At 37.2% G+C, this 27,478-nt stretch overlaps 1 protein-coding gene across 3 annotated transcripts; it reads right to left on the minus strand.

Moving 5' to 3' along the window:
• Positions 1 to 184: 184 nt before the first annotated feature.
• LOC114470385 (kinesin-like protein KIF2A) lies at positions 185 to 26,095 on the minus strand. Of its 3 annotated transcripts, XM_028458567.1 has the most exons (24): positions 26,032 to 26,095; positions 25,050 to 25,100; positions 23,571 to 23,744; positions 17,266 to 17,360; positions 15,462 to 15,584; positions 14,837 to 14,891; positions 14,182 to 14,298; positions 13,995 to 14,039; positions 12,130 to 12,230; positions 11,930 to 12,025; positions 9,620 to 9,674; positions 9,367 to 9,529; positions 8,572 to 8,662; positions 8,375 to 8,438; positions 7,716 to 7,807; positions 7,482 to 7,624; positions 7,115 to 7,319; positions 6,908 to 7,018; positions 6,736 to 6,803; positions 6,436 to 6,561; positions 5,187 to 5,334; positions 2,894 to 2,995; positions 1,503 to 1,638; positions 185 to 1,422 (listed from the first exon to the last, which is right to left on the minus strand). In XM_028458567.1, the coding sequence occupies exons 3-24, from the start codon at positions 23,635 to 23,637 to the stop codon at positions 1,337 to 1,339; spliced, it is 2,289 nt and encodes a 762-aa protein (XP_028314368.1). In that variant the 5' UTR covers positions 23,638 to 23,744; positions 25,050 to 25,100; positions 26,032 to 26,095; the 3' UTR covers positions 185 to 1,336. The 3 variants fall into 3 exon arrangements, with proteins under 3 accessions (XP_028314368.1, XP_028314370.1, XP_028314369.1); XM_028458569.1 differs by lacking the exon at positions 6,436 to 6,561 and having other exon boundaries at positions 186 to 1,422; XM_028458568.1 differs by lacking the exon at positions 13,995 to 14,039 and having other exon boundaries at positions 187 to 1,422.
• Positions 26,096 to 27,478: the final 1,383 nt, after the last annotated feature.

The raw sequence follows: 27,478 nt of genomic DNA on the forward strand, positions 1-27,478 counted from the left end.
TTCCTGCATTAAGACTTGGTAACTCGTTCACTCACAAAACTTTTATCCAGAATTTTATCCGCTGCAAACCCTGAATAACAAAACTGTTGGTAGGTCTGTGGTTTTCACTCTAGATAGTCTTTATTCGTTTCAGTTTTGGAACAAAGTGTTAACTGGTTGGAAAACATGTTTTACAATAAGTTTATAAAGTCAGTCGTCACAAAATGAAATGGCACAAACTGAAACAAACTACATGTAAAAACGTCTCAGGAATAACAGGAAGAAACCCAAAAGAGGAAAAAAGCTTCTTCCAGCCTTAAAAAATAACCTGAGCTGACGAAGGGAAAGCGTGAAACAGAAATAATCCGTGTACCCTTCGTTCTTTTACTCTCAGACAAAAAAGGAGCAACGCACAAGTCACATTACTGATGAACTGGTGAATTGAAACAATAATAAATCAAAACAAAAAATGGATGTTCCGAAAAGCACACACGATATGTGATTAAAGGTGTAATGAATCTACTGGTGCTCCTCGTTTCTTGTGATCAGCTTCAGTGTGTGTTGACGGCTGCCATTATAGGCTAGAGATATAACGTGCAAAACAGATATTTTGACAGCCCTCAAAAAAATCTGTTTTTGCAAAAGTGTCAAATCATAAAAATTCTAACATTGATTATTCCTCACACCGACCAGCCTCAGAGTCGATAGTCACCTGTTTATTTAGATCATAGCACTTCAAAACAAAACGTAAATGTGAGCAGCTTTTTTCAAGCCAAAACATCTACAGACTGAATGAAAACAGGAGCAGGACCAGAAAACTGCTGAAATAAATCCTAAACAGTCCTATTACAGTGTGTGCAGAGACCTGGTCCAGGACCTGTGGAGGGAACCAAACAAAGTGCAGCGGACTTCTTTCTCTAATTTCCCTGTAAATGATGTGATTTGGTTTTAAAACGGAATAACCAAAGAACGAACAATACACGTATTAGAAATGTACCTGTGTAAGCGTTAACAGAGCACTCATGCAGAGATGTCAGTCCAAGCAACTAGGAACCAAATACTGGGTTTTGTTGGAGAGTAAAGTCGGAAAGATTCTATTTAAAAAGTATAAAAGAGAAAATAATTTAATAACAGTGAAGGAAACTAAACACACTTCATGAAAAAGTCGCCTAAAAAAGGATGGAAAGGAAACTATTTTCTTAACAGTGAATGTTGAGTCAGTTCAATAAGGAGATTCCTTGAGCCTGTTTATCATCAGAAAGTCTTTATATGGGGGTTTTCACAGCTGCTGGTGACAGCTCAACATGTGCCAAATATCTAGTGGTTCCACTTGTCAGTGTCCAAAGCTCTTTGGTCTCTAGAGCACACGTGGCCTCTTGAGGTGGATTTGCTTACTGGCCTGTTCCTCTTTCTGCATCGTAGAGCGGAATGACTTCACTTTGTCTGGTGAGGAGAAAACACCTTATTTTAGACACAGGCAGGTGCAGCATGTGACCAACACAGCGTGTGCTCTTTGATCTTACCCCGTAGTTCAGTGAGGATTTCTATCTTCTGGTCTAAAATCTGCTCCAGTTGTGTAGCGTAGGACTCAACGTCATAATCCACCTCCTCTGTCATTTCGAGGAGTGTCTTCTCATCTTCCAGCCACCGGAAAGACTCCTGCTCAGAGAAGATGAACAAGAATAATTACACGTCCTCAGATTTTTGATGAGAGTGATGGAAATGTCTATTCTTGTACAAAATCTGACATAATGACCTACGACTTCACCCTCTGAAATGGAAATAGCTTTACGACAAACTAAGTCCTTAACAAGGCACATTTAAAATACACATTTAAAGTTACATAACAAAAGGTAATTTACGGATACAAGTGCAATATACAAATACAAAGTGCAAGTTGCAAATAAGTGCAAAATCATCAAGTTACAGTATTTAGCAGCATTATTTAAAGTGCAAAAATATATGAAGTCCATAAAACACATAATACAGTGTGGTAGCTATCAGCTGGTACTCATGAGGGTATCATCAGTCAAATACCTGTCTGGTACTATTAGTGTGAGCAGGACTGGTGGTCTAAAAGCCATTCTTCGAGTGCTCGTGACAAGCTGTGAAAATCTGCGTAGTTCTTTAAATTGTCTGGGAGCACATTCCAATCTTTGATGGCTTTATAGGAAAAGGCTGATATTCTAGGAACATTGGAGTCACCCCTGGATACAGACCTCAACACTCTGCTTGTTAGTTGAGCTGTACATAGGTTTTTCCAAGTATGTTGCAGTGGTGATACCGCCGAGGATTTTGAAGACCTGAATATGTAATGATCTAAGAGGGTTTAGAACGGTCCGTTAAAAAACGATTTTGCTGCACCCACTGATAAAGAGCTCCTGATGTGCTGGAAGTTGGAGATTTTAGAACATGGCTTACCTTTTTAACATGATTTTGAAAATTAAGTTTTTCAGTATCTTTAGAAATTGCAGGGAGTATATACTGATAGGTCTGTAATTCTTAATGTCCTTTCTGTTTCCTGATTTGAAAATGGGTGTTACAATTGCTGTTTTAAAGGAGGATGGAATACACATTCTCTTATTGCTTGATTCATTTTATGCATAATTGGTCTTTGATCAAGTCCCAATGAGTCTTTTGCTTTCAAAATTCAAAGTATTGCGATAATACTTCCACCAAAGTGGGTTGTAGCCCTAAATACAGTATATTACAATCGTTAACTCCATTAACGATATAATGCATGTATGGCAAGGCTTCGGGAAGTTAAATGGCCTGTAATAATCGGTTAAAGAAGATGAAACAAAGTGTTAGTGGGTTAATCCTTAATTGGGGAAACTGTGAAACAGTGAATCGGACGCTTTATCGTTTGAGGGGTGAAGTTTCTTATTGACGTACATGTGGATGTTGATCTGACCTGAAAAACAGCTCTGTGGTCTTCCACTACTTGGTCCTCCATCTCCACCAACTGAGACACAGCCTCGTGGAAGGTGAGGAGCTGAGGTGATACTTCTTCCTCCTGGAAAACATGTCAGAGCTAGCACAAGCCAACAGACAGATCCACTCAAATAGTGATGTGTCGGTCACAAACAAAACAGCTCTGAGAGCTGGCTCTTTGACGTGAAAGACAGGAACCGCTTTGTGTGCATTTGATTGGTCAATATGTGTGTGTGTCGTCTCTGTCTGTGCTGAGCAGAGGGGGGAGGGGCTATGGTGTCACATTAGTTTCAAAATCCACACGCGTGAAAACAACAACCATGCACATACTGTAAAACCCGTAGTTAGTGTGCGGGCATGCGCTCGCGGTCCCTCTATGAGATGAATTCTCTTGCTCATTTACGAGCGCCATCGTTTTCTGCACGCTCTCAGTAACTCCCTGCGTGCTTGACATCACTTCCTGCTTGCTCGAATGTGAATTCAGTGGCTACTATCGCACGCGGCAAAATCAGTTTACCCACTAGGATCAACCCCTCAAAGCTGAAGCATTGAAGGAGAAAATTTTATCTGGATGCAGATTTTTTTTCATTTTCTTTCATACATTTGAATGTATATTTTGTTGTGTGATTCTGTAAGCATCTGTATGTTGTTTCACATTGAATTTGTTTAGTAATAAAAAGCTAAAAGTTAGTTATGGTCATTTGTAAGTAGTTAAACGTTTGTTTATGCACTTTCCAATTTATTATACTTTTTGTTTTTATCACTGTAGAGTGTATAAATAGAGATGTATTTATTTTATAAACATTTGATATAGTGCATGTTTCTTTTATATCAGTAATTCATATTGCGCGTGATTTTACTTTATTGTCGTTAATAAGAGCCACCTGGGAGCTGAAAGAGCCGACTCGTTGAAAATCATCACTACACTCAAAGAACACGTTAGAAGAATAAATCATGGTTTGCTTAGAAATTATTGTGCATATATGATTCTCCCAGGCTTGTTGGAGAACCGAATTGTTATTAAAAAAAAACAATTAATAAAATCTGAAATAATGTAAGTCCTAAGGTCGAAATGAAAGAGAAAAACAATAAAACCCAAAATGCTACAACTGGTCCATAATGTGACAAGATGCTGAGCCCAAAACATAAACACTGTGTGTGTGTGTGTGTGTGTGTGTTTACACATAATAACACACACATTTGAGTATAATACTACACACTACATTGAAGCAATACTTCCTTTAATCAATAATAATATTTTACTATTAGAGGAAAAATATTTTGCCTACCCCATAATGTAATAACGACAAAAAGTTTTTACATTTTTGGAAACAGGATCTTGTTACATTTTTTGACCAGTTGTTACATTTTACGTATTATTAAAAAAATTTTTTATTACATTTTGGGCTCAGCACTTTTACATGATTGAGAGAGACCAGCTATTAAATAAAATAAAAACTAGGCAAGACCTGTATTCGCAAGGCAAATACTTATTTGGAAATTGAAAATGGGCAAAAATGACAACCTGTATCTGGTTCTGGACTTGTGCAGGAAAAACAGAAGACTGACATTGACCTTAAATATGACCTTGAGTGAAGGTTATGGACACACATTGAAAGGAAATGTTGTTCAATGGTACCAGTGGCCAAGTTATTGGGTAAAAAATATTTTTAAAGTATTTTTTGTTTTGGCTGAGCTTCAACGTACTGAGACCGCGGAGGTCTCACTTTGTTCACCTTTCTGAGGAGTTCTTGACCTTTAATATGACCTTGAGCGAAGGTCAAGGTCACATTGAAAGAAAATGTTGTTCAATGGTACCAGTGGCCAAATTATAAAGAAAAAAGTATATACAGTATTTTTTTGTGACGTCATGAACTTTGACCCCTACTGATCTTTTTACTGGTAGGTCGTACAGCTTTGGTCCAAACAAAATAAAATACTCCACTTGAGATGAGCTTTTCATAAATGTAAGCATCAAACTTGTACAATAAATATTCGTAGAGATATGGAAAATGTTATTTGACACTTTACACGACCTTGACATTTTGACTCCAAAAAATTGTTGACTGCACATCCTTGACATTTCCCCAATGAGACGACATACGTGTCATTAGTGCTGCATTAATAGACTAGGAGGAGGAAGGACTTATGGAAGAAAAATTATTACTCCTACGAGAACAGTATATTTTCAATTGCCAAATACAATAATAATTCAAGTCTTGTTACATGTGGGGCTCCAACAAGGCTTACTGTGAGATGTGCTCAGCACTTACATTCTGTTCACAGAGCAGTTTGAGATCATCCCTCTGTGGAGACATGCTCATCCACTGTTCGTCCAGATGCTCCAGATGATTGACAGCGTGAATGTGGATCCGTCCTTCCTCTATCACTTGGTTTGAATCCACAATCAGCTCCTTCACCCTGAAGACAAAATAGACCCAATATTAGCCTCAGGCTCATTGGAAACAGCTGTTTGATTAGGGCTCTGGAGTCAATTATGTAATCACAAATGTTAGCAACACGATACCACAGCGGTGATGACGTCATGCGTAACGACGATGAGGATGTAGGCTATGGGGATGACTGGACGGCCAGAGCTTGTGTTGGAGGAGGCGTCACAGAGCTGGGATTAGTGCGTTTACAGCTCTGATTAATGAGGACTGAGGCAGGATTACCTGCTGAGAGCTCACACAGCTGCTCACACTAGAGTTTCCATGCTGAAGCAGCCTGTGGTCATTCACATTAACATCATTCTTCAGTTCTCGGCATTGGTTTTGTTAAGAAACAGTGCAGGTAAAAGCAGGAATGAAGAACTTAAAGAGTAACTGAACTAGTGGTGTGCCAAAATATCAATACGATATATCGCAATATGTCGTCTTGCCAGACGTTATCAATACATGCACCATCATGTGTGTGTGTGTGTTAAGAGACACTGTGCAATTACTTGCCTGTCATTCACGTGAAATTTATTGACAATGTTTTGTAATTCCTGTGAAATGGATTCAGTGCAGTAGATAAATTTGGAATTTCTTCAGTGACACAGATATCGTAATGTATCGTGGATGAAATGTCTTGCAATATATCGATTGTCACAGAATCGCTGTATTGTGATATTATCGTTGTCGTGGGCAAAATATCGTGACGACATTGTTTCGCAAGGTACCTGGCGTTACCCAGCCCTAAACTGAACCCCAACAAATGTATTTGGGTATGAAGTAGTTCTGTTGATTGATGCTGGTCCAAGTCTCAACATTTTAGTCAAAGTATTTCAATTTCAGTAGCTAGCTAACCTAGCATAGATTGTTCATTTGAGATTTTAGAGTATAGACTGGGCGTGTCTAACTGCTCATAATCAAGGCCTTTTTTGAATTTCCCTCCTAGTGACAGGTCAGAAGAAAGCAAGGGTTTAGTTACTCTTTAAAGCTCATGCAGATGGAAAAAGGAGGAGACATTTAAACACGATGGGAGTGCATGCACTGGGATTGTGTGTGTGTTCAATGCTGGACTTTGGGTTTCCTTGACCTGCTGGGAGAAGTAGCAGCAAAGTCATCGTACTCTAAGGTATTGGTGGGCGAGTGATCAGGGCAGCTTCCCTGACCGCCCTGGAAGAAGGGGATGTCTGACGGACTAATCCCAAACTCCTTCACTCTGCACAGTGGCAGCGTGCAGTGGAGAAAAGAGGGGGAAGAGACAAGGGTCAAAACTAGTGAGAAAATGCAGATTAATCCAAAGTCTATCAACACTGCCTGAGGTCAGCTAAGTGAGGATTAGAGCTGAGAAGAGGGAGCTTTGCTTTAATGCAGTAGGTCAGCAGGCTCTCACCTGTTGGCGTAACGGAGCGTGTTCAGTGTGTTCTCACAGCAAGTCATTCCAGGTGAGATTGTTGCAATCTTTACCGGGACAGAAGAATGTTGGGATTAGCAACAGATATATGTAAACACACACACACAGTATATATATATATATATATATAAACGACTTGTAAACAACTGACCATGCATGTGCGTGAGTTCTCCCCAATGAAGGAGTCTCTGAGGACCTGGGTGAGCTTACTGGCCCTGAAGGGACAATGTGCTTGGTTCCTGCCCAGAGCTCTGATACACTCCTGAAACAAGACGCAGAGAAGACAAATAGAATATTTCACATCATATATTAAGTAAATTAATAATTTAAAAAAAAAATGGGATCTTAGTCCGCGCACTTTCAGGGCCAGCAGGCTTTTGTTGATCTCTGCTCCTTCCAATCGGGTCTGGCGGTCAGCGCTTGATGTGTCAGCGCCTCTTTCATTCCCAGCTAGATCTACGAGGGAGAACTTCCCGTGCATCTTCTCATTGCGCCGCAGAATGATCTGAAACACAGCGTGGCTGCGTGACGAGTGTGCGTTTGCTGAAGTCTTTCCCGATGTTCTAGAAGTGAAAAACAGACGAGAAAATTACCTGAGTGAAACCTAGAACTCATCACAATAAATGAGGAAAAACAATAAAAAACACTTTATTCATGTTACATTTTTACACAACATATTAATTACTTTCACAGTTTGGTTTGTATTTAAATAATATCTATTTGACCTGCAGCTGTTGCCCCGTTCGATGAGTTTCAGGACATCCTCTTTACATTTCACTTCCTTCTCCCGAAGACCAACCACGTTGACCTGCTGTTTCCCGTCCTCCAGCACCTTTAGCTTCATTTTACCATTTAGCAAATCAAAAACCTTCCAGAACAAACATATACAAGTCAGCAGAGCTTTTTTTTTTTTTTTTTAAACATGTACATAAAACCAACAGGTGATCCAGAACTCTTACCTTTCCACTGTAGATTTCAAAAAAAGTTGCATAAACCTGGAGGTCAAACTTTCTGTATTTCGGCTTCTTTAGCATTAGAAAAACGTCTCGAGCTGCACAGAAAAAAAGAAATAGAGTATAAAAAAAAGGCAGATGTAGAGTAGCATCTTTCTAATGTTTTACAAACTAAGAAGTAAAATTAATTTTAGGCCTGTTAATGTGCGGACAACAATGAAAAGCTTTGGTGTATCAGTGTGTGGAATAAGATTCTGGAACAGTTTGTCAAAGGAAATTAAATTTTAAAGAAAATATCTTTACGTTACATGAAAATTTTGAAAGTGTGTAATATGTTTTTTGTGTGTGTATTTAATCAAAATGATATATATATATATATGACAACATTAATTTATTAACAGTAGCAATGGCTGGAAAACAGGATGCTTAAAATTGATTATCTGTAACTGTAATGAAGAAAAAGGGGTGGGACTAATAAGTTTATACTTCCAACCACTCCCTTTCAAACACAGAAAGTATGTGTATGCAGTGATTTATGTAATTGTTTGTTGCTGAATCAAATCTTTTGTTTACTGTAATATTGTTTTTGCATTTGTTTGAAATGAAACAGTATATCAATATCAATAGCATGTTGGATCTACTCTTGCATAATCTCATTTTCTTACCAGCTAAAGCATAAATTCCTTTGGAGCAGTCCTGGTTCTTTCCAGAAAAATCTCCTCCCATTGTCTAAAATACCATAAAAATAACACATAATGCATTTCAATATGGTCTAATAAACAAATAAAAAGAAATCCCCAACATACAAAATTCAAAGAGAAATGACTTAACAAAAAATGTGTTTTCTTTGAAAGTAACTCACGTGTGTTTTTCCACTTCCTGTTTGTCCGTACGCAAAGCATGTGGCCATGCCTCCCTCAAAAATGGTTTCCACTAACGGTCCGGCAGTGAACCTACAGCACAGCACAGAGTTACACACTCATTCAGCAAAATCAGTACACACGGTCTACACCAGGGTTGGGGTCAGATATAATTGTAATTGGTAATTAAATACAATTATGGAATAATTATAAATGTAATTTTAAAAATCTGTTGCTGTCGTAACTGTAATGAAATTGTAATCGAGTTTAGATAATTCACTTTGTAATTGTAATTGCCATGAAAATTCTACAAAAATGATCAATTATAATTTAACACAAAACTGGGGAACCATGTTACGGTTCTACACATACAGTATGTAGTTCGAAATTATTAAAATAGGTTTAATATCAAGCTTTCCCACATTTTACAATTTAAAAAAAAAATGAAATCGAGGGGTATGCTGACATAAAAAGGTTTAAATGTCCACACCAAATACATTAAAACTTATATTTTCATTGATTATGAAGCCTAACAAGGTAACCAATAGATAGGAAAGAAATTAGATCATAGATATTTGTTTTTAGTGTATTTTACAGCTGATTTAGGACAAGCTATCACAAGAGAGGCAAACAGAAAGCTAACATAGGTTATCTATCTATCTAAACCAGTTTGTTGCTATTTTGGACCAACAGCTTCTGTCTATGGCTGTTGTTAGGCCTGTCTCCGTTTAATGATCAAATATACCCATATTTATTCAGCGTTCAGTGAACTTCAGCAAAGTCCGGCTCTCACGCACCTGTAAACCATCTCATTATTGGAGGTGTCATCAAAGGCGTAGTCGAAGCGGAACGTCTGGTTCTCCAGGAAGCGGGTGAGGTCCACTTTCTGTTTGGGTTCGTGAACCATCACCACGTCTTTGCTGGGAATGGTGATCACATCCAAATCCTTTATTGCCAACTCTGGAACACAGAAGACGTTACACGTTCAATTCCAAGGATCCTGATGACAGTAAATCTCAATCACCAAACCAGCGCTGTTACTGAGACTACCTTTTTTGTTGAGTGGGCGTTTCCTCACGCAAACACATATTCTGTGCTCCTCAATCTAGAAAAAAATAAAAAATTTTTTAAAAAAAGCGTGTTTCAATGGGTCATTATTGAGGACATCGTCACAGATTCGGATTCTGGTTTGAATTTTGTTTTTTCATGCACATACCTGCAAACCAGCAAAGGGACTGTGGCAGAGATTGCATTCATCTAGTTGAAAGTGTAACCTGGATCAAAACTATCCAGATTTTAAAATCCCTTTTTTATTTTTTATTATCCAGGATCCCATAATCGGTCTTAATTTTATCCAATTTGTTGAAAGCAAAAATTGGATTGAATCAGTCTGATCCAGATCTTTTAAGATGACAAAATTCAGATAATAATCGCTCTAAATTAGACAGCATATCATCCTGAAGGCTCCTAGGTGTGTGTAAAAATAGTGTGTGGTAGATAGCCAGCATCGGGTCACTCGAGTGGTAATTATTTGAAGAAACAAAAAGAAAAGAAAATAGAAATACCTTTAATAACATATCTTTTGACCATATCTACCCCATAAAAAATAAGGAAAAAATGCAAATATACATTCCATATACTTCAAATTTAAACTTAATATGCCCACCAGGGCTCGAGACTGCAACCAAATTGGTCGCATATGCGACTATTTTGTCAGTGTGTGCGAGTGCAAGTGGGATGCGCTTATCGGACCTGGGGCGGGGAAGAACGCGCCGAGTATAGTGAGAGAGCGTACACACGCAGCACATACACGATTCCACACCAAAGAGGACCTCATCAGAATCAGTATGGAGGGACCAGAACTGACTATGATGCCAGGCCAGATGTTCATCTGTGGTTCTCCTAGGGCAGGGGTCTGCAACCTGCGGTTCTGGAGCCTAGTGTCTCTCTTTGATTCTTATGCAATGGCTCCCTATAACTTTAAAAAAAAAACTAATGAAATGAAGTAATTTTTTTTTACAGAGGCTATTAATGATTAATGACAAATAAAATCAAGATATAACAATTTGTTAACCTAAAATAAATCACGTTGTGCAATGACTCAGCACCTTCCTACTTCACCTCCTGAAGCATCTACAGACCATCAACTTTTCTGCACCTGTGACTAACTTTAAGTTTTAAATCCCTGGTAAGATAACTAAACCAACAAAAACACTATTCTGGAAGAAAATAGAGATTATAATTGAGTGGGAAGAGATTCATTTAAATACCAATGTGCAGGTTAAATATGCATGTTTTATGTGTGGCAATAAATGAGTAATTAGCATGTGTTGATCACACGATCATGTGTTATCAAAATAAAGTTACTTTTTGTAGTTTCAAATACATTAACTAAAAAAAACTTCTTTATATAACATTGTGTTCATGTAAACTGAGATATGCAAGAGTTTAAAGATGCAAGATACTGTTTTATTTCTCGATGTTAATTTTATTTTAAACTGTTTTTAAGTTTGTATTTACATGATCAATTTAAATCAAGTCAAATTAAATCAAACATTACTCTATATAATTTTAACTGTATAGAATTTAATACACTGTATTGTCTTCATTGAGAAGGTATTTTTGGCTCCAGGAGGGCTTTAATCCAGGTGAGATGAGGTTAAATGGTTCCTTGTAGAGTAAAGGTTGCAGACCAAGGGAAGAGGGTTAGGAGACCCCACTATGAGAGCTGGACCCTCTGAATTTAATTCCATGGGGTGAAACAATGCAGATGCTAAGTTAGTTATGCTACTGTTAAGTTAATTCAAGTACATTTCTGCAAAAAAAAAAAAAAAAAACCAGAATACATGTAACCTGTTCTTATGCTTTGCTGTTATTTAAAACATTTTTGTCACGTCTTCTTTTAAAATTATATAATAGAAATGACCTGTTATTTCAGCCACTGCTTGTTGCAGAAAAACTTAATAATGACACTAAAACATTAAAACATTTAGCAAATATCATCTATAAATCTCGAGTCACTGTCAATCTTTACTTCAACTATGGTACAAAATTGAAGTCAACTATTGACTATATGATTTTAGTTTTGAACAACCCTTTTTTTTTTGTTTTTAAAGGATTTTTTTTTTTTTTTAGGCTCTAGTGGCCTTTATATGACAGTTGCTTGACAGGAAAGGGATCAGAGAGAGCAGGGAATGACACGCAGCAAAGGGTCCCAGGCCGGGAATCGAACCTGGAACAACCCTTTTTAAATATTTCATCCAATTCATAATCCAAAATCCAATCACATTACCTTTCGAACCACTGGCTGTCAACTATGGACGGAGATCGAGCAGAATCAGTGATTTTAGATTTACTCACTAGGTCCGCTGTGGACAGAGGCCGGTAGTCCAGATTGGCTCGAAACTCTCGGATCATGTTCAGAATCTCAAAGTTTGGAATGGTGGTGTCCACCTCCTGAAGACGACACAAAGAGACGGTGAAATACTGATAATGATACCAAACACACAGCTGTCAATCACATGACACAAGCATTAAGTAACGACTGCAGTGAGTTGTACCTGTGCTCGTTTCTCTCTGATCTCCTGCTGCTGGAGTCGGCGTCTCTCTCTTTTTTCTTGGAGTTTTTCCACCTCTTTGACACAGTTGGACTTCCTCCTCGCTATTATGACAAAAAAAAAAAAACACATTCACAATTTTTTTTTTAATCATTCACAGTTTTTTTTAAAAATCATAATAATCTCTGATCTGTTTCCCTGTCCTCCATTTACCCTTCTATGATTATCTTCATATAAACAGAAGCAGAACCTTACACTTTCTCCAACAAATTCAACTGATAATGGTGTAAAAAATAAAATAATGGATTTTCATTTTATTTTTTACATTTCAGTTTCACCAACACTTTTCCCAATGAAGCAATCCTTTAAAAACTGCAACCCATCTGTCGTTAATATTTAGTCAACAAATAAACCACAAAAGCAGAAGGAATATGTTGTATTTACCACAAACCAGGGTGGGGGGGTCAATTATAAATGCAATTGCGTAACTGACTGAATTAATTACAATTATGTTGTAATTATAATTTTAAAAATCTGTTGCTGTCGTAATCGTAATTAAATTGTAATTGAGTTTAGATAATTGACTGTAATTGTAATTGCCATGAAAATTCAATAAAAATCGTTTTTTATATTATAAATAATTAACCAAAATTCAAATTTGCCGCAAAACTGAGGAACCATGTTACAGTTCTATGTACAGTTCTACACATATGTAGTTTATAATGATTAAAATGTTTCATATCAATTCCCAGATTTTACTATTCAAAAAATGAAATTGAGGGGTATATGGACAACAAAAAAAGCTCAGATCCCCACAACAAAAATATTAAAACCTATATTTTCATTGATTAGGAAGTCTAACAAGCTAACCAATAGATAGGAAAGAAATTAGGACCAGTTATCATCAGAGATACTAACAGAAAGCTAACACAAGAGGAAGGTTAACTTTTATTAGGTTATTTATTTCAGGCTTGTTTGATTGTAATTGAACTTTAGTAATTGAAAACGTAATTGTAATTGACTTTCTGAGGATAAGAAATAATTGCAATTTAATTGTAATTGGAAAAGAATTATGCTAAATGTAATCGGAATTGAACTGTAATTGAAGATGGATAATTGGAAATGTAATTGTAACTGAAAAATGTAATTGACCCCAACCGTGCCACAAACATTCATGATGATTTCAAATCAAGAATATTTTAATTAAAAAAAATAAATAAATAAATTTAAAAAAAACACATCTAAATGATTGATCAAAATCCCCAGCAAAGCGCACCAACAGATAACTTATTTTAGTTCATTATTAGCCATAATGAGTGAACACCAGAGGGGAAACATGTGAGTTCATGAGAACCCAGACAATTAAGGCAGAGGGATTAATAATCTGTTCTAATCTGGAAGGAGAAGATGTACTGGGTCAGATTGGGGATGAGAAAGCGTGTGTGTGTGCGTGCGTGCGTGTGTGTGTGTTGTTGGGGGAGGAGTAGTTATAATCTTTGTGGGTGATCCAGTCAGATTGTGGGGCAGCTAAAAATGTGTTTCCATCCAAATCAGGAATTGGGGTTAAAAAAAAAAAAATGAGGTGATTGCTGCGGTTTGAGCCTGTTGGTGTAACATGTACTACTACAGATTTGAGTGACTCAGCAGAAATCAGAGAGGGATGAGACAGCACAGCTTTAAAATCAACTCTACCATACAGAGGCATGTCTGCTTATCTCATATGCTACATCTCCACACTGCAGTGGGCTAAAAACCAGCTGCACATATTCATTGTGAAGCTAGTAGCAGCTTGAATTCTACTGGGGGCTCTATTGAATTGACATCAAGCACTGAGGAAGAGGGGGTGACGACCAGCAGATTATACATACAAAGCTGTCCAGATTCCTTTCTGGAAATTGCGTGAAGTAAGAATTCTGTGATGGATGTGATCGACACAAAAACAACAAATTATGAGGTTTTTCACTCAACTACAAGGTTTCATCAATAAACGCTTTATAACAGTTATCTCAAAGTGTTAATCCAATTAGATTTCAATAATTCATTTGGTGGGAGTACCGTTCTGTAGTTGCTGTTGTGTCTGGGCTTGAGTGAGCTGTGTAGAATGTTGTACTGGAGGATTTGGAGCAGGTTCTGGCTGTGGTGGCTGAGGAAGTCTGGAGCGGGTTGGAATACCTGAAAAATAAAATAAAATAAAAAACACAAAAGATTAAAGCATAAAATCCATTGATCCACAAAACCTGAGGTTGGAATCTAAAAAAATCTAATCAAAAAGCGCCGATCTGTCTAGTTTCCCATCTGAACAAGCACGACTCATTGATTTTGTTAATTTTTAACATGTAAAATCTGTAAAGCATGGATAAAATTAAAAATATATAAAGTAATGCAAGAATGATATGTTTTACAAAGAAAAAGAATGTAATTTATGTGTGCAAGAGGAGTAGAGTTGAAGTATAAATAACTGTTCTTCGGTGTGAAGAGATTGTTACATTGTACGTGTACTTATTATTTGCATTTTCACATTTACAATGATCATGACTGCTCAGTGGGACAGAAGATGTGTAGAATGTATTAGATTCAATGCATTCCATAACTTGAGTCCAAATCAACATAAACAAGTAGAGAGGAAGAACGTCATAACTAATGCTTTTCAGCCTAAACCCGTTAACATTATGAACTTTTTGAGAACGTGAACACTGTTTGTGAATCAGACCTCTGTTTTCCCTCATGGGTGTATCATTCTTCACAGGAGCCATCGTCCGTCGGTTCTTCAGGAGGAAAAAAAAAAGCCTCATTCAGATACATTACACACAGTTTTTACAGCTGTTCTCTTTGTACAAATGCTTCAGAAAAAGGGGAATTTGTGATTTGCAGCCACTTCCCTCTCGTGACTGCATCACGTACAGATATACAGAAATAGACAAAGCTCAAGAGTCAGACAACAAAGCAGATCTTTTTTCCATGCCCCATTGAACACATTTTTCCCATTTGTGTTTATTATCCGTTGTCCTGCCACTTATCTTTTATAGGACACATATAATTTCTCACTGAAACATTACATTCAAAACTTGTGCATAAAACCCCTGGCCTTAATCTACTATGCATTACACAGTGTATTTACCACAACCAATTAGCTGGGGACCAAAAAAAGATCCTAGCTCTATATTAGGACTGAGCTGCACGGTAGCACTAACGCTTTACATTAACTCTGTCTTTGAATACTGAACCAAAACCCACTAATGAGTTTTTGCTCTTTAAATGATTCAAGTCATAACGAAAGAATAAACCTCACATTCCTTCTGTTGAAGTCAGAGTTAAGATGACACGGTTGCACCTACCTTTGCAATTTTGCTAACTTTCCCACATATGGGTGTAGGAGGAGGTGGAGTCTCTGGACTAGGAGCCATCTCCTCATCGGGTGCTACGTCTGGATTAAGCCCAAACACACTCATCAAGTCAATCTGTTCAAAAAAGAGTAAAGTTGTACATCAACAAAGGTGGAATCAGACCAAACCTGATCAAATACAGACTCGTTTATTTCTAAAGAAAATAAATATTGCACTTAAAGGCACAAAAGGAAGGGTTTTTTTTTTTTGTAAAGAGGACCTAATTTTATGACCAAATGTGCAAACAAAAGGAGAACTTTTCCACAACATGCAAACATTGCTAATTGCTTTATGATCTCTGTTCAAATCAAAACCAGAACAGTTGGGCTGTTGTAGTCATGAGGGACACTTGAATCTGGCCTCTGGGCTGTGAACACACTGCTGTATTCAGTCAGCTTACTGCTGATACATAAATGTGGATGGGATATTTGTGGTATGCGTACATGCAATAATACATTATTAGTTCATTACAATTAGCTCTCCTCCATGAACCGCCACCTTAACATGGTGGAGGGGTTTGAGTACCCGAATGATCCTGGGAGCTATGTTGTCGGGGGCTTAATTTCCCTGGTAGGGTCTCCCAAGGCAAACAGGTCCCAGGTGACGGGTCCGACTAAGAGCGGTTCAATAGCCATATATGTACATTAAACAACAAAGGCAGTTCTCGTCGCCCGGATTGGCGCTACCGGGGCCCCACCTTGGAGCCAGGCCCGGGGTTGGGGCTCAAGTGCGAGCGCCTGGTGGCCGGGGCTTTGCCCAATGAATGAAGGCGGGCTGACGGAAAGGAGGCAGTGATGTCATTTTTTTGGGCTGTCTAGAAATCACGGAACATGGAGTTTTCCCAACGCTTGTAAATGTCATAGAAATCCGTGATCACTTTTAATTTGAAATGCCTTCATTGATAAACAATATAACAGGTTGATTTGATCATCATCATCATCGCTGTAAACCGTGATTGAGTTAGATGCACTGGAGATATGAGGAAATAATGCGGCCGCAGAGCGTCCTGCTTTAATACAGAGGGATGTTTGAAGTGAAACAGGACTTTTGGCTTCCATATTACGCAGTTTTAAATATCAATTGTTTAAAGCGACCTGAGCTGAGCCTCATTAAAATATGAGTGGGAACAGATTCATCCTCATATGACACCTTGTTTCACTCTGTAGTGGATCAAACTGTGACTTTATGTTGGACATATGATGAAAATAGTTGAATCACTGTGACCAAAGTGGACAGAAGTCTGCGTTTGTCAGAGTTTTAATTAATCGTGCAGCAGCAGCTGAGTGATCACAGCTGCTGCGACACACAAGTCCGTGTGGCTTCAAATGTAACTAAGTCCATATTTCTAGTGCAATATAATGTTTCACTTTATCGGGGCGCTGCACTTATTCCAGGGTTAGAAGGGCGTAGAGGAAAAGAACTTACGCACACCGGGGAATGCGCGTAAAGCCAGATTTGAATGGGAACACCCACATTTCAGGGCTGCTCCACCCACAGTGTGTAACTGGGATGAAGGCGCCCAGCAACTGACTTAAGTACAGGGGGAGAATAGCGTGCAGCCAGAAACAGCGCCGCTGCGCGCCTTTGTGGACTTATGCGCATGGGTAATAGAGCCTTGTGTGACATGTGACAATAGTAAAGGAAAATTATATGGATTTTTGGGCTCCACAATGTCTGATAAAAGATTCATTACTGGATCTTAAAAGCATTCACCACTGCTGCTGTTAATGTGAGCTGGACTGGTATTGCATTTTACCTCTTTCCCTTTTGTGTCGTCGTTCTCTATCCATTCCACTGTGACACTTTCGTTATCATCATTCAGTGAGGTCACCATTGCCTGGTGTATACGTCCTATAGGAGTGAACAGACAAAAGGAAACAGTATTAGTCTTCAGGAGGTTCTACTAACTGAGAAGCACACTTCAAAAACTGTCATCGCCACAAAATTGACTGGTGATTTTTATGTAAATAAAATACACACACAACTCCATACCATTGAGCTTCATTAACACATGTTGGCATGGCAACGGTGTTAGTAGGGTAAATTACAGAAGCCCTATTGGTAATTACCACCTGCTGCCCTGATCGGATGCGTTTGAACCAACCAAGATGTGTTAAAATGCAACAGTAGACGTGCATGAGCACTTTAGATAACATAAACATAACGGAGCACATTTTCTGTCATTAAGCCGTGTTTTTTTTTTTTTTTTTTAAATTGCAATTGAGCAGCACACCCTTCAGTTATCTAATACTGTCCTTCTGCTGTCAATTTACACCAACAGATTCTTCTTATGATTAATCTTTGCCTCTTGTTGTAAAATGTCAGTCGGCTTTTGATTGTAATAAATTCTGAATGTAGGATTTTGAAAAGTAACCACTGCTGTAGATAAGGCAGACACGCAAATGATTCATTGAGTTTTCCGAGTAGAGCAAACTTATATTTCAACATGTTTGCTCATCATTCTTCACTAAGCGATTAAGGTTCTATGTTTACTATCCGTCATGTGTTTTTCTTTTCATTAGTGAGATTTACCATCTACAGCTGAGCCTAAAAGAAGATAACTAAAGAATTGATGGAATATGGGAAAATACACAGTATATTAAACATGAACCACCGACTGAGCCCTGCTCGGCCGACGAGACACACGCAGAAATATCAAAATGTATAAGCTGTGTAAACAAACACAGATGTAAATTAGCTAAGTGTTCTGTACATGTATGTTCATTAATATAGATGAATTGTAACAAAACAAAAACCCATAATAACAGCAGTAATTTTGTTTTTGCATTGATGTATGAGAAAAATGGAGCTCCAATGTGGTTCAAGTGTGAAAATAATTCAATACTTCTACCTAGAGACAACAGCAACATATTATATACTGTAGGAACAAAACTAAGGCTGATCAATTCATTGCATTATGTCAAGTTCAGAGTGTTTAAGAAGTGCAGTGCACATTTTTACATGTTTTTCGTGAATTGCAAAGTTAGTTAGATATGTTTAAGAGGTAAAGCCACAGATTTGTTTGCTTTATTTTTGTAATCTGTGCTTTAAAATGTATATTTTGTATTTATTTCAAGTTTATATAAATCTGAAATTGTTTATTATAAAACAAATTAGGGATGGAACGATTAATCGTAAGGCAGCTAAAAATCAATTCATAAGTATCACGATTCACATCGATACTGTGAAAATTGAATCACAGTACTTTTTTAACCAGCAGAGGGCGCTATCCAGAAGTGTTGGCAGCGGGCTGAATCTGCTAATACTTTCTTTCTGGCTGCCTTCTACTTTTAAACATGTTAATAATGATTCCTTAGCCCTTTAGCACCAAAAAATATCTGTAATATTACATGAATATCTGTAAAAGTCACATTTTTTATTAGCTCTGTCTGCTAGCATAGCATCTCTTCTTCACTGCAAGATATCTGCATGCCAACCGAACACTGGGTTACCAGCGCCCTCTGCTGGTCCAAACAAATATCTGACCTAAATACAGTGAAATTACTGGGTTTTTTTTTAAGTCCATTTGTTAAGGCACAAAATACATTTTCAGTTGCACTTTTAAAAAGAACTATTATGCAGTTTTGCATTGTTTACTATAGAACCAGAATTTAAATAAATAGGCTTCTTCTTCATTTGTATTATTCCTTTATTTCATTCAAGATTTATTTTTAGTTAAATTGCATTGTTTTGAATAGTTTATCAAGGGATTCTTTTGACAATGAAAAATAAAAGGAATACAGTATAGTTTTTTTCACCCAAAAAATAAAGGAATATTTTTCAGTCATCATTTTTCTACAGTCCCATTTTGTAAAATAAATCATGAGAGAATCGTATCGTGAACCCAGTATCGTGAATCGAATCGTATCGGGAGTTGAGTGAATCGTTACATCCCTAAAACAGATTGATTTCTTGCTTGCGTTCATTGAAAAATACATGACAAGAAGCCCTTGAAAAAACAATCATATTAAATCGCAATCGCAATATTGGGGGGGAAAAAAAAAAATCACAATTAGATTATTTTCCAAAATCGTTCAGCCCTAAACAAAACTTATTTCAGTCATGAAGCATAAACTCAGCGAACAGAGAAGCAGAGTCTGCAGCTGTGATACCACCATGTAATTAGCACACAACAAATAAACAACAGGGGTCCTGTCCTGTTGAACCTGTTGTAGCTCACCATCTAAATACCATTTCAGCATGTCTTCAACAATACAAACAAGCTTGTTCTTTCTACCACCAGAGATGAATTTACTCAGAAGAAAAAAATGTTACAAAGTGTCAACAAAGCTTAATAGTCATTGTTTGGCTTTAGCTACATGTCCTGGTATACACAGACTTGTCGAACAGCAACACTTACAGGCTGATCTACAACGTCTGTCCCACTTTTACAGAAAAACCTTTTTGAATAGATATGGCTTAAAAGGGGGAGCTTCAGACTGTGCTAAGCCTGTGGAACGCACAAAGCTTTCAAAGCCTCAGTTTCACTACAATACCAAAGACACAGATTAATGAAAGTGTGTCAATATGTCACTGATTGGAAAACAACCATTAATACAGAACAATACACAGGAAAAAGTATGAATGCCATAATAATTCACATTATATTGGAAATCACACATTGAAAGACTGGACACAATTACCTCTTTGTACTAAAGCTTATAAACAACAGTTCATTTGACACTATAGATGTATTCGAAATTTTGACTGCTGGGAATGACTATTACATTAAAAAACATGAATAATACAACAAGGGAACAAGCGAGAAGCCTGGCAAAATTTGAGCTTGCCTGCTGCGACAGATGGAGTGGTGGCTAATAGCCTAATTCTGGCTTGAATCTGAACCAGCCCCATCATCATCGTCAACCCCCAGGGAGGACAATCCCTTCTCTGGATACACCCACCAACAGAGCAGTGACGGATAGAATGACTTCTTTCTCCAGGACTGCCATGTAAATATTTCACATTGGAACCTGATCTAGAAAAGGACAATTTCTACATAATAATCAGGAACATCCAGAGCCACTCAAATGTAATAATTTGGCTCTCGGAGGTTTAAGGAAGTTGTTGCAAAAGGCGCAGTCTAATACTCAGACATCTCATAAAAATACTGTAAACTAAACTCCTCCATCCTCTTTGGCTGCAACGCCTTAAAGGAAAAACCCACTGACACAAAATAAAGGCAGAATGCTGACATTCATAATGAATTGATGGCAAGTCATAAGGCTCACAGCCTCTTCATTTGCTCTCCATACTTCTCTGTTAAACTTGTTAAAATGAATTTAGGCTATAGACGATGTAATGAAATAGGGATGCAACAATTCACGATACTGGGTTCACGATACGATTCTCTCACCATTTATTTTACAAAATGAGGCTGTAGACAAATGACGACTGAAAAATATATTTTTTTTCTTCTTCGAAAATAAAAAAAGAATCCCTTGATAAACTATGCAAAACAATGCAATTTAATTAAAAATAGATCCTAAATGAAATAAAGAAACAGTACAAATGAAGAAGCCTATTCATTTAAATTCTGACTATACAGTAAACTATGCAAAACTGCATATTAGTTCCTTTTCTTTTTAAAAGTGAAACTGAAAATGTATTTTGTGTGTTAACAATTGGACTTAAAAACAAATCCCATATTAAAGAAATAATATAAATAAACAAACTATGGCTTTTATTCTCTCTCTATTGTTTCTCCCTTTCCTCTCTGTGTACCTCTTACCTTGGATTTCACATGTTCTTTCTTTCTCACTTCTTTCATTTTGTCTTGGGGAAGCCAAAATGCTTCCACACTTCTGATTTAAAACACAGTGGTGCATCTCTTTCCTAAGCTACATTTTAAAATTATTACCATTTTATTTCAAATTAATGATACATGCAAAACCAATGTCCTGACATTTAAAGTTATTGAAGAAGTGAATGAATGTGCACAATATCATGTATGATGGTCAGAGTGGGAGCGTGTTTGGTATAATAGGACATGCCCACTTTCTGTATAAACATGAGTTTTCTAACCTGTTTTACACTTCTAATTAGGGATAGACCGATATGGATTTTTTTAGGGCCGATAACGATTTTTTTTTCCTTAGCTGATGAACGATACGGACTGCCAATTTTCTTGAGCTGATACTACTTTTGCTCCCTCAATTTACAGCATAAAAATTACACAATGATGATAACAAATGGTACGAGTCTCAATAATTAAGAAAAGGAACATTTATTGAAATTAACAAAGGTGAGGTAGAATGACAACAAATAAAAAATATTTAACAAATATTAAAAACAGGTGATGCAGGACAAGTAGTAAAAAATATTTCTGCTCTCTGTGAATAATGCGGATTGGCAAACGCAGCAGCCCGAATCGGGCGATGCCGATATACGTAAAAAACGCAAAAATCGGCCGCATAATCGGACGGCCGATATATCTGTCTATTACTATTTCTAATGTGGGATAAACTTACTTATTAAGTTCCTTTGTTTAAAAATTGGATGTGTTTGAGAAACAGTGCGACTCAAAGCAGGACAAGCTAACCCCTGAACCCATGAACACTCCCTCCGAGAGCTTCACCATATGCTCATTAAAACTCATTAGAACAATTGTTTCTTTTTATAGATTTAAATTGTCTAGATTCACAATTATAACTCCCATTGTCTAATTAATCTCAAGATTTCTTTTCGGTACTAATAATAGTTGAGTGGTTTAAGGTGACGCATTCACCGCTGACGTGGGTTCGAATCCCACATTTGACAAATTTTTTCTTCATTTTAACATAATTAACACGGCAAATTCCACCTTTAAAAAGAAATTTCTGACAATAATAAACATTTTAGAGTTAGGGATAGAGTTACAGTTAGGCTTAGGGCTAAAATAAAAGGGTTAGCGGGGTAGCTAAAAATAAATATGAGCTAAAATACAAATGACGGAAATTTAAGTCACTTGGTGCACCTATCACGTGACTTAAACTGGCCAATGTGGGGCGTATCCATCTGTGTATCCATAGAGTGGCAGTCTATGGATATGTTTAACATACCCGTAGCCACGGTCTAATAATAATAATAACAATAATATTAAATTTCATTTAAAAGGCGCAGTAGAAAACAGGTTAAAAACAGTAGAAACAATGACAAAGACAATAACAAACATCGTTGTCAATGTTTTGTGGCCCATGCATGGATAAATTACTGATTGTTACATAAATGATATGGCCAAACTTAAATTATTTTTTTTTAAATCTAAGTAAATTCAATCATTGTTAAAAAATATTTTAAAAGGAGATTTATGTATTTGACAGAATTTGTAATGTTTAAAAAGTAAATACATTTGGATTATTCTTGTTTTGTACATTTCCCAGGTGCATTGGTTTAGACCAATCCCAGGAAAAAGGAATTAGATGTTATATTGTGTTTTAAAGACAGTGTCTTTCACATTTCGTCTGTATTGGAGGTATGTATGATACCTTTGGTGTAAACTAAACATGTCAATCACTTTTTGCGAAAACTATAGGTGGCTAAACTTGGACTATTTAGAGATTCTATACTAACTCATATACTGTATTCCTCTCTTGGCACAGTAGATGTATGTTGGTCCAATGATGGGCAACATTGTAAACTATCAAAAAATTCTGATTATTCGTCCTTTTTTATATGCTGGGCGTTGAATTCTCCCTGTAAAGTGGTGTTTACGGTCAAGCCAACACTGCTTCCCATATTAGCTAGTTTAGCATTCCAGCTAGCTTAATCTCAGTTTAATTTTGAAACCTTGCTCTTCATGTGAATGACCCCATGAAGTGAACACACTTATTGCGCCAAGATGGAAATATTTAAGTGCAAATACATGTATTATCATCAGAAGCATTTGATGAGTTGGCAAAAAGTGGCGCTAACAAAGGTGAGCACCCATTCAAAGGGCCGTACGAAACCTCTCCGCCCTGCCAGCTAACGCTAACGTCACGCCCGGCAGCCGGGAACAACGGTTGCTAGGTCCAACCGCTCCACAACAACAAAGATCCCAAACAACTAAAAATCAAACGAGACAGACCGGCCAAAACTCACCATCACTGCGCTTTATCTCCACATAAGTTCCGACGACGATCTTCCCAAAACAAGCCGCCATTCTCATCACTTAAAAGTGGACGAATGCGGCAGTGGAGTGCGGCTGAGCCGGGCACACAGAGGTTCGCTTTGGATGCAGCACAGTCAAGCCGGGGTGACGTAGCAGACTGCTTCCTGTAGACAAAAGAGCGGAACAACAACAACAACAATAATAATAATAATAATAATAATAATAATAATAATAATAATAATAATAATAATAATAATAATAATAATAAGTTGAGTTTATCTATATTAATATGTATGTTTTTTCACTTATTGGCCTATTTAGTGTCCATGTTGTGGACTTCCTTCAAATTTGTATATTTAATTAAAATAATAACTTAATCAAAATTAATCATGGAAATGTACCTTTTCAAAGTGAGAACTCACTCTCCTTTTCACACTCACTTTTCAATCTCACTTGTCCCATCAATAATAATGATACATTTTATTTTTGAAAAAACTCTTTATAGTTGTTAAAAGAATTACACAAATAAAAAAGAAGAAACTAACAACAACTAGAAAAGCACTCGGAGAGCGCAGATTTATTAAACCACAGTGCGCTATTTTATTTAAATGGTGCCACATTTATTGTTTTTAAGATTTGTCACAAACACGTAGAGTATAGCACGAGTACCGAGTGGGACATACACACAATTTACTTCCCTACCACTACTACATTACCCATAAGTCATCGCGCTTAAAGGAGCAGACTCAGGCACACCTCACATCCACTCATATTGTGATTTCCACGAGTGGTATTTTCTAATTTCTCGAAGCCAGAACATCACCAAAATTGAATCACCTGTTCTTTGTCACATTTATCAATTTTCCTGAAGATTTCATCCAAATCCGCTTATAACTTTTTAAGTTATCTTGCTAACAAATAAACGCAGACAGATAAAGGTAAATAGTTGATGGGCATCAAGCAACAAATGTTGGGCCTCATGCATATTAGTTAAGAGAAAATAAAAAATAATAGAAATCAACTCTGGATACATCAAACGTGCTGAATCTCCAAATCTATTCTTACTCAGATGTGTTGAATGTTGAATAGAAACTAAGGATAGGACGATATATATCGTGTGTCAAGATATTGCGATATTATTAAATCGTCACAAGATTTATCGTTTTTTCTCTTTTGAGGGTTTCTTTACAATTTTATGTGTCCAAAAACAGCCTAAAAAGATCTATGAATGTTGTCCTATTATCTTGAAATTGATTGAGTCCCCCCTGTAATGTGCTCCTGTACCCCTAGGGGTACACATGCCCCTGGTCAGGAATCACTGGTAAATGTTTCTTTAAAATATGTAACTATGTACGTTAGACTATATTATGTGGGGTTTTTTTTTGTTTTTGTTTAATGTTTATTGAATTTCAAACGTGTGCTATTGTGCATTGGATAAACATTTAATAGGCTGTGATGTTGTCTTTTACCTTAGTACGAGTGCTCTTCACCACTTGTAGTAATTTGAATGGCCCAATGTTCTGTAAAAAACAAAAAACAAATGTGTACATAATTAAAGCTTTGTGTCACAAGGCAGTTCCAAAACTGATAGTCCCTTAGTTATGTTATGTTTGAAGAAATGCAACAGGTTGGGTCCATGTGGATATCACTTTGACTCTACCGATCCTTGTTTTAGACTAAGTAGTGCAATTTTCCACTGAAACAGGAATCCCCAAAGGCAGCAGAATGTTGGGGACAGAAATGAGGCTTCACACACACAAAAAAAAATAAATAAATAATAATAATAAAGAAAATGATGAATTTGAGATGGAGCATTTGCTATTTGTTTTCTTTTAGCTAATTTAAATAAGTGCTATGTAAAAAAAATAAAAAAATAAATAAAAATTGTAAGAAAACCAAAACTCACAAACGTTGCTCACTGAGGACATCTGCTGGTCAGTCTTTACAGGCTGTTTCAAGCTTATTTTAGACCAATTTTAGTCACATACTATTGGTCGTCACCATAGATCTTTATTGAGTGTTTTAAAGCATCACTAAATGACTTCTTTCAAAATGACAAAGTGGTTTCATGAGAGTGCATCTGCAGCTTAAGCCAAGCCTGCTGCTTAAACCTGGTGGCGAGCAGGTCTCTGTTACTATGGTAACTAAGGTGTTTTCTCTTTGCTGAAACCGCCGTTCTAGTTAGAACCCGGCTTAACGGAGTCGGACTGTCAGGTTAAACCTGAGCTGGGTTTGATGAAATACTTTGTTGCCAACAGAACCAAAAACATGATAGAAATTAGATGTTATTTTTATGTTTCATAATATTAATGAAAATATTCCATATTCATAAATCCCTTTCAAATGTTGATCTTTTCTTTATTGAGGTTATTATGTGAATACTTTAAAGTTTTTGTAAAAACCAAAAAAGAGAAATAAATCTGTTTCTGTATGAAAAATTGTTCCCTGTACCTCTTCCTTTTTCGTTTTGTATGGCGGGTGGCAGCTAGCTTTACAGTTGCATTACCGCTACGTTCGTCCCTTTTATGTTGGCTGTGTTCCAAACTCCTTGCACTAATGCACTAGTCTGACATCATAACTAGTAATTTTTCTTCCATATAATTTAACAGCGTTTGGCTACCAAGGCAAGGAGCATTCGATAGTGTGCAAAGTTTAAGTTCATAACAAATACCCGGATGTACACTATGGTCGTGTTGTAAATGTCATCCTTACGCAATACTCACACTAAGATGCCTCTTTTTTTTTACATTTTCATGCAATGGAAGCTCTGTGGATTAATAAACTGATACAAAAATGTTCGAATGTCAAAGCAAAAGGTTTATAAGACTCTTTGATTATTTGTAAACATTGTGACATATTTTGTTGGGCGGGGCTTAGCCTGGAGGCAAAACCACAATTATCTTCATTTTTTTCTTAGCACGAGTGACCAATGGAATTCTATAAAACCTTAATTTACATCCACTAACCTTATTCCTCCTATTCTGGCACCCAAACACACAACAACATGACATTCTAAAGCTGTAACATTACTAGCGCCTTTGGGTTGGGGATTGGGGTCGGTGGCGGGGTGTGCTGGATCCTCGGCTCCTTGGGGCTTTCTTGGGTGTGTATGTGGGGGGGGTGGCTGCCTCTCGGCTTGGGATCTTGGGAGCTTCTGGGGAGCTGCTTGGCCGTGGGGGGGTGTCCTGGAGCTCCTCATTCTGCTGGCCTGGCTGCATCTTCTGGCCCGTGGCAGCGCTTGGGTTTGCAGTAGCGGTTCTTGCACATACAGTGGTCTACGGTGCACTGGCACCCCTTGGGCTGTGGGATAAAACACTTTGATCCCAAATACCTGTTTTAGGTACTACCACTCACTCATTCCCCCTGTCCACAGCCCCCACCATTATACCTAAGCTTCACACCTGTCACCACACTGGCTTGATTACAATAACACAATATACACAACTACAACTTCACATCTCACTCTCACTTTAGAATAATCAACTCTTCCCTACCTTTTACAATTCTTGCTTTGGGTCTCTCCTCCCTGTTCCCTTCCCCCTCACCTAGGTGTAACACTGCCCTTTCTTCTTATATCCTCCCTTTAATAAAGTATTTATTACCCTTCCTGGTGATGGTCACAATTATGCAATAAAATAAATTCATTTATTTAATTGCAATAACAAAACATGCATTGTTGTCTTAAAAAGATTGCACCTCTTGTAGTGTTGACCTTTGACAAAAGAAAAAAAAGTGGGTCTATATAACAAGCACCAACAAAAGTTTATAACTCAATCAAAAATATCATTATATTTTGTCATGGTACCTGTTAGTAGGTAGGGTACATCAAGCAACAAACTTTGGGCCTCATGCATATTAGTTAGGAGTAAATGATTAAAATAATAGAAATCAACTCTGG

The sequence above is a fragment of the Gouania willdenowi genome, chromosome 9 (genome assembly GCF_900634775.1).
Source record: "Gouania willdenowi chromosome 9, fGouWil2.1, whole genome shotgun sequence".
Taxonomy (NCBI): Eukaryota; Metazoa; Chordata; class Actinopteri; order Blenniiformes; family Gobiesocidae; genus Gouania; species Gouania willdenowi.